Raw genomic sequence first — 20,706 nt, 5'->3', positions numbered from 1 at the left:
TAATATTTCCGGTTATACGACTAGTGTGATGGTTTTTTATATATATTTTGATATATATTTTCTAAATATCTTCTCCCACATGGAAATTAAATGGCAGTGATGGCAATGATGCTGGATGCTTTCTACAATCTTTTTAACCGTGATATGTACCACATAATATATTGTGCAGAATATTGATATAATTATTATATATTTCATAGATATCATGGATATTTCATTCCAAGTCTTTGTACTGCAGAGCTAAGAAACAATTTCATGAACAATTTCATCAAAACTAAAACAGCAGATCACCTCACCAACAGATGGCAGTCTCAGACTAAGTGATGGTCCAACCAGCATTGAGTAGAAAATAAACGTTTAGCTTGACTTAGATACCAGTCTCAATTGAGAGAAAATAGATTTTGGGGAATTTTTTTTGTATTTCTCTTCTTAAACCTATGCTTTTCAGTCATTGTTCATGAAGCAAAAAATATTAATAATAATATAAATAATAAAACTGAAGCCAGTTTGGTCTTATGAATCTAATGTATTCATGAAACAATCAAGTTTTGTGAAGAGAGAGTGTGCCAAATCAACACTCTTGGCTTAATGCGAGATGCCATTACTGTACGCAGTGAGATGGTGGGGTAGCGGATGTCTTCGACACACCCCACCCCCCATGAGACTTGAACGTTGATGAGATCCCGTTAGTGAAATGGCTGCTCTCTCACTCTAACCCATGGGCTCTCTGATTAGGGGCTGGTGATGAGAGCGGAGAGAAGGCGGAGAGCAATCAGACACCACACTGTTGTTCCGGCCGCGGCCTCCGCCATGACGAGGGCAGGCAGGCAGGCAGGCAGATACGGTGGGGCGCTGGCCTGATTTGCAGGCTAAGAATAGCCACAGCTACAGTCATGGACGTGCCAACGCCGCACCTCTCAAATTCACCAAGGCGAGCCAGCATAGGCACTCGTGGAAGGGCAGGGAGGCGATCTGTACACGCGCGCACTCTCACACACACACACAAACACACACACACACACACACACACACACACACACACACCAACTCTCTTTCTCATATACTGTAGCACACACATGCCTGTACACACATGTATACACCATCTCTCTCTCACTCACACACACACATACACACACACATACACACAAACACAAACACATACACCAACTCTATCTCATATAGCACATATATATACCTGTACACACACACACACATACACCAACTCTCTCTATCTGTCGCTCTCACACACACACACACACACACACACACAGACACACACACACACTTTGTAATGCATGGTAGCTTAGCTGCTCCATGAGGGGAGTAGGCGCTGTGCTGCCTCCTCAGAGAGTGTGCTTATCCCAGTCAGCCTGCTCTGCTGCCACCTCCTCTGCCTGGCTGGCCCTCAGGCTCCTGACATTCTACCAGCCACTTCTCCTCTGGATGCCACAGTGTCAGTAATGTGATAGCCACTCCTTTACCCTGATGCTCTGTATATATGCAAAATCTCTAATTTCACCACAGCTATAGATGTTCTGTATTTCTGTCACTCAGAATGACGTATTTGGCCCTCCTGTGCTGCCGTAGGTCTTGCAAATGCCTTCTGTCTGAGTTTTTGTCTGAGTCTGAGGCTCTGTAATGTGATGCTATTACTGTAGCCTGCTGATGGTGGATACCGGAACAAGAAAAAAACACACTCATTCACACTGATAAAATGCTCTGGCTTCTGTTCTTTTTCCATCTCATTCTTTCCCTTTTCTAACAGCCCTGAGAGGGGGCGGCTCTGCTTCTCTGCTTGCAAGGCGCTTTACATTATGGCGGCTTGCCAGATGCATGAGTACAAGTGAATGTAAGTGACTGTGAATGTGCCTCTGTGTGTCTGCAGGTGAACGGCATCGACCTCCGCGGCGCAACCCATGAACAGGCCGCAGCGGCACTGAAGGGCGCTGGCCAGACGGTGACCATCGTCGCCCAGTACCGGCCGGAGGGTAAGTGTCCGCCGCTGCTGCTGCATCGGCCGTCACATGACCGATGGCAGCACCACAGCTCTGAGGACATACAGGTCACATGTTACCACGGGGGGGATGCGAAAGAGGAATTTTCTGGAGCTCACTTAAAAATGGACAACTAAACAGAAATAACAAACTAAAACAGACATTTTAGTCCTGCACACTATGGAGTATTTGTGCTTTAAAGGTTGTATCAGCAAAAAAGGCCCAAAAAAACATCCAAAAAACGTGTCTCTGTAGGCAGCTTAGGCTCCGAGATTTGTACACAAAAAAATAGCTACCAACAGGGGTTGTCAACCACTAAAAAGCAAAATAAAGTGTTTCAACCAATAACCGATGAGATGCGCGTTTAGGAGAGTTTCAATTGCACGGGAGGGAGGGGGAGGGAGTAGCGAGCTAGCTCTGTTTTGTTTGAACATCAACAGAAGTGACGTATCCCCGCTATCGCTGATACAACCTTAATTGCCGTTGTGTCCTGTATGTGCCTCAAACAGTTTTCTGTCTGTTTGTTTGTTTGTATTTTTGTTTGTTTTTTTGTTTGTTTTTTTGGTTGTTTGGTTGGAACGAATCTATTTGTAACTGAAGTCAGAAAACATGTAAATTTCTAGCTGACATTTGAATTGCTCCTTCACAGTGCTGAGCGAATTATTGTTTCATGCTTGCTCTTTACAGCCATTTACTGAAAGTAATAACTGAAAATAAACTTTGCAATCTGGCCACACATACATCAGTGCAGCTCTGCATATGAACTGGCCTATCAGCTTGAAGGCATATCTCCATTTGTTCCCCTTAGGAAGACTGCCATAGGAGGCTTAGCCTGCCCTGGGTTGTGCGTGTGTGCGGAGAGGAAGAGGGGGTGTCTAGTTGTGATAAATGCAAGTAATTACCCGCAGAGTGCAGGAGCCGGAGCTGCTGGTACTTATTGGTGCGGAGGGAGAGGAACTGTGCTGTGCACTGATTTGGCAGAGCAGCCATAGCAGATTGCATCATTTTTGAGGGAGGTGGGGGGTTCATTAGTGTTGTCTCCCATTCTTTAGACTCTGCTGATGTTGATTTGAAACTTTTACTTTTTTTGTTCTGTATTGTTTCGACCTTGGTCTACATTTTGGTTAGTTGTTCTGCATTGGCTATTATGTTTGGAAAAGCACTTCTGCATCCCTGCCTATGTGAGCTTTTGCAGATGGTTATTGATAACAAAAGTACACAGTAGCTGAGCTGAGTGACTGCTGTTAAGCATCGTAAAGACAGTGTGTGTGTGTGTGTGTGTGTGTGTGTGTGTGTGCGTGTGTGTGCGTGTGTGTGCGTGTGTGTGTGTGTGTGTGTGTGTGCGTGTGTGTGCGTGTGTGTGTGTGTGTGTGTGTGTGTGTATGTGTGTGTGTATGTGTGTGTGTGTGTGTGTGTGTGTGTATGTGTGTGTGTGTGTATGTGAACACAGAGAGTGCTACTGGGCGTTGGACTGGCCATTGGTGTACTGATGACTGCTCTCTTTTCTCACCCGTCAGAACTCGCGTCGTGCTCCCCACGCCGGGCCCCGCATCCAGCACCAGGTTTGTGGCACACATGTGATCAAGCGCCCGGGCCCAAGGTCAACTTGCCCAGTGGCGGCTTCGAGCATGGGAGAGCGGAGAGGGAGGGAGGGAGGGAGGGGTCAGGCGACTGTGCTTGGGGACGGGGCACTGTTCCACCGTGTGTGCACCTCTGCCCGTTGCAAACCGCACCACCCTCTTCACCCCCACTCCCAACCCACCCTCACTGTCCCCTACTGCCCTCTACTCACCCCCCCACCCCCACCCCCACCTTTGTTGCTAGGCTGCCTCCCCTGTCTCTGACTCCCCCACCCTTCCTGACGTCAGAAGGATGCCGTTCCTGCTTGTGCTTTAGCTGAGCGTGCAGGCGAAGGCTGGGGGGACAGTTCTCTCACCTGCCTCAAGTCACTAAACTCTAAATACGGGCTAACATGGCCGCAGCTCATCTGGACTAACAGCTCATTACTCACCCTGAAAGAGGATGTATGGTCACCACAGTGGTGAGGCTGGCTGCTCTCAGCAGCGAAACTCAATATGAGAGTGATTCATCTCCTCTCTGTCTGCACATTAATATTGCATGAGGCTTTAAGTTACAATCTGTAAGTTTGTCCTTGAAAGGGGCTGTTAAAAGTCAAAGGCTCTAAACCATCTCTTAAGCTAGACTGACAGAGCCCCTGTATATGGAGTAGAGGGGGTTTTTGGGATGTTCTAGACATTTCTGGCTGTGGTGTTTCTAGTAGCGCTGCAGATGGTTGTATCGTATGGTCAGCTCTCCTGCATATAAGCCCCTCACTAATGTCCTGCTGAGTACGTATGTGTCTGGAGCTCTGGTGGCATCGGCCAGCCCCCGCGGCCTGAGCTGAGCAGCGTTCTTCTTCTTCCAGGTCTGTGGTGCCGCACTCTCTGCCCTTTTGCCCTCTGCCCCCAGTGCCCCTCCCAACACTCCCCACCCCCACCCCACGCGCCCCTCTCCCGCCTGCCCTCTCTCCCACACAGCATGCAGCACGGCATGCTCACTCTCAGGGCTCCAGCTCTGGTCCCGCTACCCTCTCAATGATGTGCTCTGAACATCACTGGCACAAAAGCGACCTTAACAGTACAAGCATGGTTTTTTTATTTATTTATTTTTAATGGCAAATGTATCGCAAGTTATTGCAGTATATATGTATTACATATTTATTTATTTATTTATTTGTAATGATTTGTGATTGGGTGCCGTGTTATGCAGCACCTTCAATCTCGTAGTGTAACACAAGATTGATTTCCTGGAGATTAAAATACATTATGTTAATATATTCAGCGATCATGGCCAACATGTTGAGTAAAGGAGCTGTAATTCACCTTACCCTGACAGCAGAGGTCAACCAGGAAGAGTGATATCATGTTATGAAATTGGACCTCGTTAATGCACCTCATTATTCAAGTAAAACTAGCCACCCTTCATTATCCCATAACCCAGTGGAGATCTAGTCTGGAAAATCCAGACCCTGGTAATCTAGAAAGATTAAGGGTCTGGCCACGAACTATGTAATGGCCCAACTCGAGGGGCGGCACCAAGCATGCATTTGAAAATCTCACTGCACGCAATTGGATAACACTAGACCAATGTTTACTCTGAATGATTCCGGACTTCGACGCAATTTGATAACACTACGACCAATGTTTACTGACCTCCAACGTTGCAGCGCTGTCGTCATCTGTTTAGCTCGCCTTTGGCCCGCCTATATCAGATACACAGATGTGATTGGTTCCCGCGATGCAAGGGGCAAAAGTAACATGCATCATTACTCATTGCCAGAGTGTCTTGCAGACACAATTCAAATTGTGCTCTCGCGAGGACTCTGGATTTCCAGGGTAGTGGAGATCAGTGCCTTCAACCAAATTTCAGACGCAAGGCACAAGGCCATGGCCAAGCCCATAGCCAAGTCAGTTTTCACCACAGAGAACATCAAGCTCGCTGTATATAGGCCATGTGATCACTGGTGTTCGCCATTTCATTTGGCACATGTTATTTAGGCTGGCAGATGAGCCGGAGGGTTCGGGGGGGGGGGGGGTAATTTGGTTTGAGGGGGTACCCACTGCCAACAGGCTCTCCTGTCCAAATGGGACCTAGCAGGAGCCCCAGAGCCAGATGGTGGGAATCCGGTAAGGTCAGTCTTACCCATAGTCTCTGATGGACATAGACCAGGGAATGCTTTGTGCAGGTCTTTTACAGAGATCATATGTGCTATTGCAGTGACATTTTGGGTAAAATACCATGTTTGTCTCTATTTATCCATTTATAGGACCAAGCCTACAAACCAAAGAGTTTTGTAAAATTTGGGGGATTATTCCTAACAAGCAGTAAGCATAAGCAGTAACCATATTGCATCACACTAATGTTAGACAGGGTATTTTAGTATATATGTTAGTGGACAAAGTTATCATGGCATCACTATTCCCTGCTGTGATGCTGTGGTCAAAAATCTCCAGGCACACTCAGGTGTGAGAAATCACTTCAGGTTTATTCACGATACCGGGAGCAGGTTCAAAGTTCTGTAGGGCAAGGCCCCATCTTATACATGTTAGATACATCGTGGTAATACAAATCACATGAGTACAATGGTCTTTTCCAAAACTCCCCATACATGCAGAAATACAACAATACATGTACACTTCTTGGATATAGCATGTGACCCATATGCAAGTAATGTGGCTACTCCAAGTAAGTCAGATAATTGGTCAATACAATACATATACTGTACATCCTTAGCATGTACAGTATATATATTGTATTGACCAATCCTAGCATTTTCTTGCCATAGTCTATTTCCTGTCGGGATATTCCTAATATTACTGCCTCAGGCAGAATACTCGTGACAAAGGGGGTCGCATGACCTTTATTAGAAAGTCTTGACACGGAGAGAGCAAATGACAGACAAAGCAAAGTTAAAGCACAGTATTAAATGTATAGAAAGCATACAAATAATATAAGAGAATGAAATGTTAATCACTTCTATGTAATAAATGTAGATTAGTATTCACTTCTAATACATACAGTATAAACAATCACTTCCATTACATAAGATTTGTTAGTAATCCAAAATTTCTGTATGTTCTTCCTATTGTAAATGGGAATGGATGGATATGTAAATGAGTGTCGTCTCTTGTTCAATGTCTGCTTGAGTTCCAGTTAAATGTTAACTGAAATGCCAGCAGATGTGGTAAGAGCCTAGTTATAATGTCGCTGTAGCCTTTGTGTCCTATGAATAGTTGGACAAATGCAATAGTTCTTACTTCCAGGTAATTCAAATATATAGTTTCATCATATATTCTCTGGGCAATAATTAAGGCTGCTCGCGCAACTTCACAAAGTTTTACTGAAACTTTCTTTCTTCGCTGAATCCAGTTTACTGAAGTCTTTTTAATGAACTTATCAGTCAGCTGAGCAAATTTGTTTTCTGCACATTGCAAATAACTTGCATTTGTGGCCAACAACTTTAAAAAATATACTGGAAAAGACAACTTTCAGAAATGTCGCCTGATGAATAGCTTTTATGTTTTGATAGCCACTGTTATGCCAAAAATTGCCTTCCCACCATAATATTCCAGGCTTATGTAGATTGTCACCCATTTTAGATCATATTGCCAAAAAAGTTCACACACACAGTAGGTGTTTTAATTGAGTAAACACAGATTAAACAAGCCTGGCTCAAACATCTCATCCTAGCTTGTAGCCTAAACAGAAAAGAACTTGAACAGAGTTTGTTTAAAAGAGGATCCCTTTGTGCTGTTCAAGCTGTACACAGTATGCATGTGACGGTCTGGTCAATCTTTCATACGAATAAAATAACCTCTACAAATGTGTGATCCAGATCCAGAGCGAGGAGGCAAATGTCGTCCAGTATTCACCAATAACACCCCACTACACACACACCCACACAACGGCAAATGCAACCCCAGAAAGTATCTGCATTGCCACTTATCTTGCAAATAGAAAAACCAGACCATTAGCCCAAGTTCATTAAAAGCTGCCTGCCCTTAATGTAGTATAAAATCAGGTGATGCATTTTATGACTGCAGCCCAATCTTTTCTGCAGAATTCCAGTTTCATTTTAAAAGGGGACAATTTTGTGCATGTGGTCATATTTTGTAAATGATCTGTGAGGCACAACCTCGGAGGTCAGTTAATGCACATAGTCAAAGAAGCACGCCTGTAAGGCTTCAGCCATGTGAATTTTATGGTAATTAGTAAAAGGGCTTTTTCCCTGTGTATCCACTCCCCTGATGTCATGCTGATTGATTTCAGTAGAAAAGTGAGCTTGAGGAAGTGAGAGGAGGAAGTGCAAGCGTGCACGTTCTGCCCCACTCAATGGAAGAGTAGCCTCCTGGAGCACACCCTTGCCTTGCAAGCCCCTGAGCAGCATGCCCTGGCTGTGTGGAGCCCGAGTCAGCTCCACTGGAGCCAGGCTCTGTTCCTCTGGCTGAGCCCTGCATCTGGCTCCCAGCCCACCAGCCCACCCAGAGCAGCACTTTTTTCACAAGTAATGTGACCCCCCGAATGTCTTTCCACACCGCCGCGGCTGCCCTCTGGTCAAGTATATGCGAGCATAGGGGTGCAATTATGCAAATGGACAAAATGAATGTCCTGCCGCTAATTCACCAAACAGCGGTTTAGCTTGAATTTTTGCTGCCGCAGTGGGTCAAAGGTACAGTGCATTTATGGGTATTACTGGATGGTGTAATACATAGATGTGGCCTTTTATCCTTGAGAGTGCTTATTTGAAGCAGGAGAGGCTTCACTCTTTTAACACATCTTTGTAAAGTAGATGGATCTTAAGGAAAAACACAAGTGAGTTCACCGAATCTTTATGAACACTTACTTACAAATGAGGTGAAATAAGTCCAAACAGTGAAATATAATTACGAAGCACCCAGTGTTCAGTAGGTCCAATAGGTACAGTTGCAGTCCACCTATGGAGATAAAGTTGTGTAAAAGATTAGATTAGATTCAACTTTATTGTCATTCTGCAGAGTATGTTAAAAAAGCAGAAAAGTGCAATGTGATATACACAGTATAGGCAGGTGGTGCATAGACAGTATAAGATATATAGTGCAGTGTAGACAATAGTATACAGTTAAGAAGGAATGGTTTACAGTAATATAAATTAACTATAAATATGTGCAGTGTACTAGCAGTAACCTTATAAGAGCAGAATAGATATGGATATGCAGTAGGAACAACATGTACAGATATGTGCAGTGTAGTAGCAGTAACATTATAAGAGTAGTAAAAAATATAGATGTATGCAGTGTATTAACAGTAATATATTATAAGATATATAAGATATATATAAAACAGAATAAATATGGATATTCAGTATGAATCGTATAGACAGATATGTACAGTATGTACAGTTATGTGCAGTGTAGTAACAGTACCATTGCAGTGTAGTAACAGTAACATTATTAGAGTAGTAAACTCTTATAATCTCCGGGGTGCAGAGCTAGAGTTCAGTAGGGTGACACCCGCAGGGAAGAAGCTTCCTTTGAATCTGCTGGTTCAGTTGCGGAGAGACCTGTAACGCCTCCCGGAGGGGAGTGAAGAACTGGTGATGCGTTGGGCAGTTTTTACCACCCTCTGAAGTTGCTAGTGGTCGAAGGCAGAGCAGTTGCCATACCATACTGTGACACAGTTGGTGAGGATGCTCTCAATGGTAATATTACACAGTCTACCTTGATAGCAGCCCTTACACACAGTATCTCCGTTTACCTTGTACAATGAAACCTAAAGTTCAGAAACTCATTTACCTGACCTCTGACAGGTCTATGCACTGGAATACCTCCAGCTAGCTTTAAAATATACTGTTGAACATATAACCATTAGGCAGCCTATATTGAGATTTCCTAACAAAGCTCTCTCCTTCTTCTGTCTTTCCTAACTAATACATTGAAGAGTAATTACAAACATAATGGCATAAATTCAGCACCAGGCTAGTCTAGGCTCTATGCATAATAGCATCAGGATGCCAACACTACCATTCCACTCATAAACCTTTTCCATTCCATGCCATTAAGCCAATGTTGGAGGGCATCACAGAATGGGTTGAGGGTCATGGATGTCTTTGTGAATAAGCCCACAGGAGATAAAGGATCAGTGGTTTTGTTTTCCTAACCTGAGCGGGGATCACCATCGGACAGGTTCATAGATTGGATAGTTAAGGCATTTCACTGGAAGGGTAACCATCACATACTCTGTAGGACAATAACATCATCTGTTGAAATATTGGGCTGTTGGATTGACAGGCCTTCATGCTACTGAAAAATTGTACTTTTCAGAGTCTGAAGCCGGATGAGGTGCTGTTCCCAAGAAGAACAAAAAAAATAATATATATATGGCAGTGCTTGGTGTTATGAAACTGTCAAAAATATAACATTTCGGAGTTGAAATGGGGGCTGAATCTCACTGCCAGGCAACTCTACAAACCCACTCAGAGACAGAGATGTAGGTCGGCTGGAATGCTGTCAGTCCAATAGGAGTTATTTCTCGCCAGATCGGTAAGTGCTTGTGAGCCTCAGCCCGATTGAATTGTGCACCGCTGTGTGCTGGTCTGCCGGAGCGAGCTCCATTTCGCCTGAGAGCCACGCAGCCCGTCCCTCAGGTGCTTCCGACCTGTCAGCTGGAATCAGCGTATGCACCCGGGCCCTGGCGACGTCAGGAGAGACCCTGCAGTGGCATTAGCTCCGCCAGCCTCCGCTGCAGCCCCCCTCGATGGGCAATTAGGAACAGGAAACATGCATACAGAAACAGAGCAGGAACGTGTGTGTGTGTGTGTGTGTGTATGTGTCTGGGTGTCTCAAGAGGGAACACTTTTGTCTACTGGGTACATCACAAACTCAGTTCACAATCAGATTTTCATAATGAGGGTCTGGTTGAGATGCAGGTGCCTGGTACATCACGACATGCATTATCCTCTTTTCCGTACCTTTGTTGTTGGATTGAGCAGATATAACTGTTCCATGTAGGTCTTACGTACCTCGTCCCCCCCATTTGTTCCCGATATGTAAATGGGAATTTTTGGTTGAATATTTATTCACATCACAAGGAAAGCATTAATCTTCAGGCACGACACCCAGTACACTTGTCTGAATAATGCCAGTGATATTTTATTGCCATTGATTTATGGAGAACCTTTACCTCTGTGCCTGTGCGTCTCTCCTTATAGCCCTCCAAAATGTCAGCTGTTGCGTTAACAAGGAAAGAAAATGGTTTGGACAGGTATTGTTTTTCGGATCGGATTTGCTTAGGGCCTTTGTGGTGATGTATGTAATTGGTGCTGAGATTGGTGCACTAGCAAGAGCAGGTAGTGGGTTTTAACCATCAATCTTCTCTCTGTAAGAAAATTGTTTATTCTTGCTTTGTCTTTAGGTTGTCATATGTCAATGAATTATGGTGTACTTTAGTGGAAGCAAAGTGATGTCTGGGTATCCCAGAGCTAGACAACTACTTAGGGACCATTGCTCTCTCCAAAGTAAAGCTAAACTATTCAGAACCAAAGCCATAATGTGTCAGTTTGCTGTTTGTCATGTGCATACACACAGATTCTTTGTTGACACATACACACAAAGAAAACACTGTGGACACAGTGATGTATTGCCTTGTTATTTGAGTCAATAACTCAGCCTAGAAGGAACCAAACACATTGGAGTATGGGTATCTCTCTGATCTGACAACAGAGAAGCTGAATAAATAAACGTACTGTAGCAGCTCTTCCATCTCTTGTGGTTATGCTTTTTCAAGGATACCATGCATCTTTGATAGAGGTGCTTCAGCTATTTCACCATTATCGAGCACAGTGTAGTTGACGCAGGGGTTTGTCTACCAGTGTTTCAGATATTTCACCACTTTCCAGTCCAGTGGAAGACAGCATGCTGGCTGGATTTCAGGCTCTTTTATGAAGGTCTAGTCTCTATCCAGACTCGGAAGGACACTGTTGGCTGTTAGTTGTGATTAAATCCCAGGGCTGTGTATAGATAGTCCAAAATAAACATAGCCTTGGGTGTCTGCCTAGCTGATAAGATATGAGCACCTCAAGTGACGGGCACCATGTCTAATGGACCACACAGTTCTATCTTATTACATCAGCATGTTAAATGTAGGTGTATTTTAAGGGGCCTTTGCATTGTCATGCTGAGTTGTCAGATTAGTTTGCTAGTTTGCTCTATACAAATCATCACTCTGTGCTTATTGTGTGAATGTTTCAGTAAGGTAGACGATGGCAGTTTTCACTTCTGTCACAGCCTTTTTTTTCACACGGTGATTGAGCAGTTGAATGGTGGCTCATTCTTAGCAAGAATAAAAAAATCCTAAAAACTTTATTTTCCTAAAAAACATTTATGTCATTGAAGGTACTCCACTGTGCCAAATACAAAGGCATCTGGCTGCTTTAAAGAGTGGCCACACTCCCATTAACGTGTGGCTGCGGTCTCCTCCACATGCCCAGTGGGCTGGCCAGCGAAGTGGCTGCCGGTGCCACAGCGGTGGCAGCAGGACATCAGGACATGGCTGTACAGCCCGCCAGAGCTCTCTGACCAGCCCTCGGCCAACACATCTGCGGCTGCCTCTGGCCTTGGCTCTGGGTTTGGCAAGCTCCAGATGGCGTGTCTGCATCGTTTCACCTGCTACAGTTATAAAGGAGTGACCATTATGTCGTGGTCACATTTTATCGGGGGAGCTCTGGACCAAAGCGCTTTACTCAGACTCTCAGAATGGTCTTTATTGTCCGAGACAAAGTTGTAGTCATTATAATGAGAAACGATGCTGGTAAAACAGGAGTTGGGGATCTCGTTCAGTGTTTCTCAAGCATATCACATTTTCACACTTTATTAGCTGAGAAATGATGGTTGAGATTGTCGCTGAGGTGAATAGAAGCAGCCTTTCTGTCTGACTGTCTAAACGCCACAGTGCAGCGTTGGGTCCCAGCAGCCATGGGCCGGCACTCTCCCATTCAGGAGGGAGTGGACTGATGGAGAGGAGCAGGTGTCAGAGCAGATTAGTCCCTCTCCCACACACACACACTCTCACCCACACTGGCCAGGTGACACCACAGAAACGGCCCCTAAAGAAGAACTCAAACCTGATGTATTTTGGCACAGTGAATTATTACATAAATTGCCTGTGTACTGCATTGCATGCAAGTGCGGTTAGTACAGTTAACACTACAAAATGTGTTATTTATTCAACTTATTATACAATTTGTTGAGTTACTTGTAATTTGTTAGTTATCCAACATACTGCATTTCACTGTGTCTAAGCTAATCACAGTTTGTTATTACTTATTCAAATAACTGCAAATCATGTGTACTAGTGTGTGAAAGGATTTCACAATGGTATTTGAGTTGGCTTCATGTCCCTCACAAGAGAAGCTACTCACAATATTGCTTTGCTTTATTAATCACAAGATTAGAATGCTCATTCAGACTCAATTTAGAGTCAAATCCAGTAGCAATTCAATTCAAATTCCATCACCTCGTGAGAAAGAAGCTCTGTGCTCTTGAGCAGCTTTCCGCAGCAGACTCCTGTTGCCGCCGTTGGCAGGACTGCTGGAGTGGGGAGTGGCCATTGGCTGTTGAGATGGCGGCTCGGGAGGCTCTCGTCAGAGCAGCGCGCTCGGCTCACGCCCTCCTTCTCCCCCTCCCCCTCCTCCTCCTCCTCCTCCCCCCAGTCCTCCCCCCCGCTCCCTGCCGCACGGGTAGAGCCGCATCTGCAGCCTCCCCACTCTAGCGTTTGTTGTCTTTCTCCTCTGAGCTATCGTACGCATGCTCCTACGCCTGTGTGTGTGTGAGAGAGAGAGAGAGAGAGAGAGAAAGAGAGGGAAAGAGAGAGCCATTCACACTCCAGGCAGTAAGCGGCTTGTCTGAGTCTGACAGAGAGGTGCAGAGAGTGGACACAGAGGAAGCGGAGAGAGAGAGAGGTAAGGAATGGGAGTGTCCGAGTCTGCCGCGGTGTCTTGAACTTGTGTGTTGATGCTGCATGGGGGTGTGTGCAATTCTGCTTGGTTGAGTGGTTGTGTTGTTGTAGTTTATTGTGTCTGTGCTGTGGCACAGTGAAGAAAAGTGTCAGCTACATGTCTTTGAGTAGCACACACACACACACACACACACACACACACACACACACACTAAGTTGTATTCACAAGTTGCAATATGCAAATTTGAGTGTTGTTGTTTGAAATTATTAGGTATCCAGGCAGCAAAGCCCCGATATGCATGGTTGCGAGCCTCAATAACAGAAGACTGTTCAGGGATCTTCTTTTGCGCCAGAGGGTTGTTTTTAAAGTGTGTCCCCACACCACACCACACTCTGTTCTCTCCTTCCCTTTATCTGATCTCTAAAAAAAAACAGCTCGGGTGCTGCAGTAAGCTGCTAATCTGTGCATGTGAGCGGCTGTGTGTCTCTTGGCTGTCGGGTGTAATTGTTTGGCTTTGGCAGCACCGGCGTCTCGCTACTCCTTGTGGGCGCTAAAGCTACTTTAATCTGCGCTTCCTCCCACCTAAGTGTGCGCTCCTTGGAGAAGGGTGCCTCTGTTTTTAACGGCTGGGGGGGGGGGGGGGGGTGGTCTTTTCTCCCCTCCGATGCCTGAGAGGCGCTGGTTAAGGATGACTGGGAGACCTGGAGGGGGTTTGGGCTCCTCGCTGAGCTGGTTTTGAGGGACTGTTGTTCTGGGAGAGTTACGGTCAAGGCATTTGTAAGGCTGCAGTGGTTTTCTTCTCCAACCTCCTTTGCTTGCTCCTTAGTCTTGTTTTTGGTGTGGTGTTGGTGTTTTTGTGGTTGATGGTGCTCTCTTAGACATATTCAGTTATGTATTTATATGTAATGTTCAGAAATCTATGCAGGATCAGGGAACTATTTTTGCAGATTCTGTTTCAGCATGTGCACAATGCATTTTATTCCCTTCGCTGACCATGTGTTCACACCAAGCTCACACAAACTCCAAATCAGGATTAAGCTGAATTTCAATTTCAATTAAGATGAAGACTCCCTCCAGTAATGTTGTTAATGGATCTAAAACCAAATAATCTTTAGTGTTTACAAAATGGCGAGAGATTTGTTTAAATGCACATCAGAAGAGTAAAATATTCCGACGTGTCTAGATAATTCTTTATTTCAAATCAGTGGATTGTTACAAAAGTTAGAGACTACAACATATGTTACTGCTGTTGGAGTTACTGATTTGTTGTCTTCAGTGAATTTCTATTATGACCTTCCCATTCAAGTCCTTTACCTAAAATATGACAATATTTGCTGTGGGTATTTTCCCAAATCCAGTGTTAGGAGATGTTAGGTCTGAAGTTTTCTTCCCTTTCCTTTGATGGAATTATTTCCTTTAAAGTATTCCTATTCTTTTGTATTTAGTTGAATGGGAAAGCTTGTTACCTTACCCGTCATTGTCTTGCCCAGGATGCAGTGTCTGCTCTAATGGAGACATTGAATGAAGTTTTAATGCTGCAATTGGTTTTTTTGTGTGTGTTGCTGCCGTTTTAAAAATTGTAAGTGTTGATGCAGCACATGCTGAAGGGGGCTCGGTGATGATTGATGACTAGAGAATAACAAAGCACATAGCAGTAGCATTGTTCAGGGGGCTTTTCAGTAGTCAGGTGTGGATTCCTTACAGCTGCTCTGTCCTTGCAGTTAGGCATGTAAAGCAGTGAAGGGCATCTGTGTTAAAATTGAGCTGCAGCACCCTCTCCTTCGGGAGACTATCGGGAGTAGTGGTCTTTTCCAGCAGATATTTTATATGATATAGGAACGCTGCAGCAGAGAATAGATGTGCTCTTTGGGGAATTGTCATCAGGCCATCTAGACACGAGCAGCCTGTATCGACTGCTTGACCTTGAGAGATGGGAGGCAGAGCAGCCTGGCAAAATAGAGCTAGAGCCCACCTTTTAATCGAGCTGCCGGTCTAGATGGACACAGGATCTCCTACTCAGCACCAGCATCCAGCATCCAGCCTCCAGAGAGTCCTGAGAGAGGTATCCTGCACCAGTGCAGACTCTCAGTGCAGAGCCAACGCGGGTTTTGTGCGTGTTCATTTACCTTGTGTACTTTGTTGTGTTTGTCTCCACCCCCCCACCCCCACCCCCTTGCAGAGTACGGGCGCTTTGAGGCCAAGATCCATGACCTGCGCGAGCAGATGATGAACCACAGCATGAGCTCCGGATCCGGCTCCTTGCGAACCAATCAGAAGCGGTCGCTTTACGTCAGGTAAGCCCCCCTGGCAAGGTGCTCTTGTTTGGCATGCACAAACACAGCAAGATACCCCAGGAGCAGGTGACCGTGGAAGAGACGCAGCGTGTCCTGGCCAGAGAAGCGCCAGAGCTGATCCACCAAGTCTATTCCACTTCTATTCCAATCAATTCATTCAGTTTTATTTATATAGCGCCATAAAATATGAATATGTCTCAAGGCGCTTTTCAGAGCCCAATATGAACTTGAGCCTTGATTCTCTATGGGTAGAATGGGTCCAGTGTCCTGCAGTGTTACTAAGCTGAAGTGGCTGTTTTGGTCCAGCCTCTGGGATCACAACACAACATTTTACAGTATGGGCACAGTGGGGAATAGGGATGGGGGGTCATGTGTGGACCTCTCTCTCTCTCTCTTTCTTTCTCGCTCTTTCTTTCTCGCTCTCTCTCTCTCTCTCTCTCTTTCTTTCTCGCTCTTTCTTTCTCGCTCTCTCTCTCTCTCTCTTTTTCTATATATATTTATCTTTTCTCTCTCTTTATTTCTCTTCTCTCTCTCTCTCATCTCTCTCTCTCTGTGTGAAGCTCAGTCAGAAGGAATCACCCCCTAGCCCTTCTGCGTGCCTGGGCAGAGGATTTCCCAGACGCTTCTGTATGCTTGTATGTCAGCTCCAACCACATCAACCTCCATCTGTTTCCCAGAAGCCCACACTGCATACACCAGTTGATTCCCCCCCCCCCACACACACACCCTCACACCCTCTCCTGCACCCCACAAACACTCCCTGACAATTTAGCTGTGCCTGTGTTCCATTTATGTCCATCTCAGCAGACTTGTGGAACCACATTTTTTAATTTGGATTCTTCCTAATTAATTAATTAAGACGCTTCATTAAGTCATTATTGATCAAACACAAAGAATCTGGTGATGATCTGTTCCATGGGTAGTCGAAGGTTGTTAATGGGTTAGTTAACCCTCTGTGGAATACGATCACAAATATGATTAGAATGAGGCTACTGAGGGGGTCATTTGCTTATGTGGTAATGGACCCAAGCAACCGTGGCAGTTAATGTAAGTAAGTTAATGTAAGTGTAAATTATCATGTGGGGAAGGACGCTGTAACAAAAGTTAAACAGTGAAGTCTCCTTATAACAATGGCCTAGGACCACATTGATCCCCCTGTACATGAAAATAGGTCGGCAGATAGATAAGCAAGGTGTTCGGTCTGTGGAATACAATGAGTTTGGCCTTCTGGGTATGCAAATATTAATGTCATCTCTTCAGAACTACTCTGGCGCTATATTACCCTGCCCCTATAATGGCCTGTTCTGACATGAGAACAAATGAGTTTGCCACCTTTGCATACTGTGCGGGGGAACACAGCAATTGGCTTATCTCAGAACTGCTTACCCAGGGGACCTATTTACAGGTCACACTGCAGAGAAGCTCACTTTCGAAGTCAAAGAGCACCAGAAGCATACTGGTAAGCTAACACATGCCTGGGAAGACAAAGTGTCTCGCATTGTGTTGCCTGGAGTCCCCATTACAAGTTTGAGCTTGAAACATGGAAAATGGAGTCCACAAAAGACTGTCTGATGCCAGGAGAATGAAAATAAAAATTCACCAGACTGAAGTCAGGCTGTTGTTGCTGATTTAGACCACGTTCTAGACGCGTCTATATAACATTCAGTGTTAAACCATGAGAATAAATGGAAGTGGTCTTTTGTTTTAAATGATCCCCTGTGTTCAGTACAGTGCCAGCCATCTCCACACTGCTTTGTGACATGTGACTATTTGTCTGTGGATATCAATAACAGTCCAGTTACTCCTGCCAGTTGACTCCCAGACTACATTACCAATTTAAAACAAATGCATACAGTTTTATTCAAGCACAGTTTTCCTGTGCGTGGGCTAAGTCATAATATTTAAGTGCTTTCAATCAGACTGCTCATGTATTTCTTATAGCCAGACCATATCTGACTAAAAGTAACATTTCTTGTAATGCTACTAATACTAAATAATCTTTTCACATCGAGATATACTAATGGGTCACTGGTTATGCTGAACCCCTAGGAGTCTAGTTAGGACCTCTTGCCATAGAAGCGCCTAGATAGTTAAGCAACATTTTTTCCCGAAGCCTTGGTTTGCAGCTACTGTAATGCAGACCTTCAGAACAGAACATCATATGTGCCGTTTCCCCCATGCCCAATATGGTCATCTTCCAACTCTGTATCTGCTGTGTGCAACTGTTTGATGTGTGATTGATGTCTCTGTAGTGGTATCATTTCTTTTACAGTAATCTTCCATTCAGTAGCAGGTAACCATGACAACAATACCAAAAGTTTTCGCTCATTCACAGCAATAATTTGCACACTGCATACTGCATCTCTGCTCCAGTGCTCAGCAGAGAGCTCCTTGAAGCCCTGCAACAGTGTGAGAGCTCAGTGGGTTCAATGGCAGTTCCAGTGGGCCATCTTCTGCTTTTCCCTGAAGGCCAAACAGTCTCCACTCCCAGGAGAGATTGAGGCCTGAGAACGTGCTCTCTCTAGATTTGGTGACTAAACATTATCTCTGTGTGTGTGAGACTTGTGGGCTTGGATGAGTGTGTGTGTTTACTGTATTATGGACATCATGCACATAGATGTGTGGTATATACCGCAGACATGGATGGAGAAGAGCAAGTAATCAGCATTCAAAATATCAGGCTTATGAACTATGAAGCTGAGAATAAACCATGCCATAAGTAAAAATACTCGCAATGATCTTTCTAAAGATCAATACCTAAAGGTAAGAAATTAGCACTCACAAAGGTCCTCTGGACAAAGTTGACTAATATCTATTTAACCAATTCATTTTTGCCATTTTTTGCCAAAGACTTACGTTTTAAAGACCGTATATACAAGGATACAAGGATACAAGGAAGTTTATTGTCACATGCATATAGTTACTGGAAGTAAGAAATGCAGTGAAATTATGTCTGGTGTCAGCCTATTTGTGCATTAATGGGGGGGGGGGGGGGGGCAAAAAGTGCAGTAGAAGAGGGGTTTAGTAGATTAAGTGGCAAGGGCTGCATAAAAAAGGTGGGGGAGGATTGGGATTGGGTGGGGGGCACCAACAAGGAGCACCCAAGAGCAACCTTATGCTATATGTAAGAGTATATGACCTTCCTTAAACAGCCCATGCTCTGCACTTCTGCTGTGGCTGTGAAAACCTCTGTTCGTGGCAGCAGGCGTGTGCCGTGGCTGAGTGATCAGCTCTATAATTTCTCGGGGCTCAGCGTTTCCACTGTGGAGCAGATGTCCGCTAGGCCGGCATTACGCACAGCGCAGCACCGAGCAGCGCTCGGCTCCTGATGTGAGCACCTGTGTCGATTCTCGCTGGCCGCAGGCGCCCCGGACCTCCGTCTGACTGCTACATTACACCCAAGTCCTAATGCGCTGCTGCTGCTGCTTAGCAGCGCGTGCTCTTGCTCTCTCGCTCTCAGATGAGTTGTCGTGACTCCCACAACAGAGCACTCCTGTCGGGAGCGTTAGCCCAATGAATTGCCTGAGCAAGCAAACTGTCCCCCCGCTTTAGAAACTTCAGCACCTTCCCAGCGCTGTGGTGCGGTGCGGTGCGGCGGATGCTAGTGCTGAGGAGAGCAGGTTCCAGCCCTGCTAACACTGCTGCCCTCGGGCTGCGTTAGCGATCAGCCTCATCAATACTGCCAAGAGACTTATTACTGTAATTGAACAAATGGACCCCAAGACACTTCTGCAGCCCTGGGTCCTGTTATCCAATTAAGCCTGGTGTTGTAAATCAAATAATTCAGCAACAAATCAGATTGACAGTCTAGAAACAACATGTTGAACCCCAAATCAATATATTTTTAATTTCTGGATATGTACAGACTTAAAAAATAACATGGCTGCACAAAGAGTGGAAAACCAAGATTAGCCTCAATATGCCAGTTTTAGTGTTTTTCCAAATTGCTCAATTATACAGCAGTCCCCTGTTGGTGTGTTTTTGCGATGCATTCCCAATCGGAGTTCAACACGAACTTCATAGTGATGATGTATGCACATGTTTTGGTTCTAGTCCACTGGGCAGACAGCTCCTATCACGTCAGATTGTTTGTGCAGACCCTCTGATTTAGCCCAACTGAACGGCCGTGCCAGACACACATCTCTCTCTCTCCACTGAAGTTGTGCTAATTTCACACCACACGCGATATAACTGCAGTCCCCTGTCATGCCTCTACACATTCACATGCCTCAAGGGCTATCACCATGTTTGACCTTTCATTTTTATGTTTACTGAGTACACAAGCCATTTTGAACCTATGAAACCAAAAAGCACTGGATGATGGGAACATTTCTGTTCTGCTTCATTATCTGCACAGTAGTTGCTCAGGTTTTTGTGCTTGTCAGCTGCTGCTATTGTGTGAATTTTACTGCACCATCAGATTTCCATGGCTCGCTTGCAGCTTGTAGTTACCATGCCAACCATAGTTTCCTATACATCCCCAGAGCCCGCTGATGGTTTGCCTCCACAGAGGTGACAGCTTGGGACACACAGACCGACCAAGACGCTATTTTGCCTCTCCTCCTCTCGCTGTTATTACTAATTGTTCTGTCCTTTTTGTAGTCATTTAATGTGAGTACATATATATGATATTGCATAATTGTATCTCCTTTTTATTAAGGGTTGTATTTAAATTCCATGCTAATGTTTATGTAGTGTAGCTTTAGGATGCAACCCTACTACAACACTACTTATGCAATACTAAAACATCCTTTGGTTAAACTTTACTTGACATTGTCGACATAAGAGTGACATGACACTGTCATGAACGTGTCATAAACAAGTCATAAACGTTTATGACATAACGCTTCTGTTATTAAGTGAAGTTTGGTTTTTGTCATAAGAAGTTATGGTTAAGATTAGGGTTAGGTTTAAGGTTAGGGTTAGA

General features: G+C 44.8%; 1 protein-coding gene across 27 annotated transcripts in view; it reads left to right on the top strand.

The window, feature by feature from the left end:
* The window catches only part of dlg2 (discs, large homolog 2 (Drosophila)), a 180,592-nt gene that overhangs the window by 144,829 nt on the left and 15,057 nt on the right, over nt 1-20,706 (top strand). For 17 of the 27 annotated variants that reach the window (XM_042092775.1, XM_042092779.1, XM_042092773.1 and 14 more), the window contains 3 exons: nt 1,886-1,988; nt 3,512-3,556; nt 15,665-15,779. In XM_042092775.1, the coding sequence (XP_041948709.1) occupies nt 1,886-1,988; nt 3,512-3,556; nt 15,665-15,779 (263 nt within the window). Of the gene's footprint in view, nt 1-1,885; nt 1,989-3,511; nt 3,557-13,278; nt 13,489-15,664; nt 15,784-20,706 lie in introns of those variants that run through there. The other 10 variants (XM_042092771.1, XM_042092787.1, XM_042092796.1 and 7 more) reach the window with 3 other exon arrangements.

The sequence above is a fragment of the Alosa sapidissima genome, chromosome 5 (assembly GCF_018492685.1).
Source record: "Alosa sapidissima isolate fAloSap1 chromosome 5, fAloSap1.pri, whole genome shotgun sequence".
Lineage (NCBI taxonomy): Eukaryota > Metazoa > Chordata > Actinopteri > Clupeiformes > Clupeidae > Alosa > Alosa sapidissima.
This window is presented reverse-complemented; position numbering and strand designations above follow the sequence as displayed.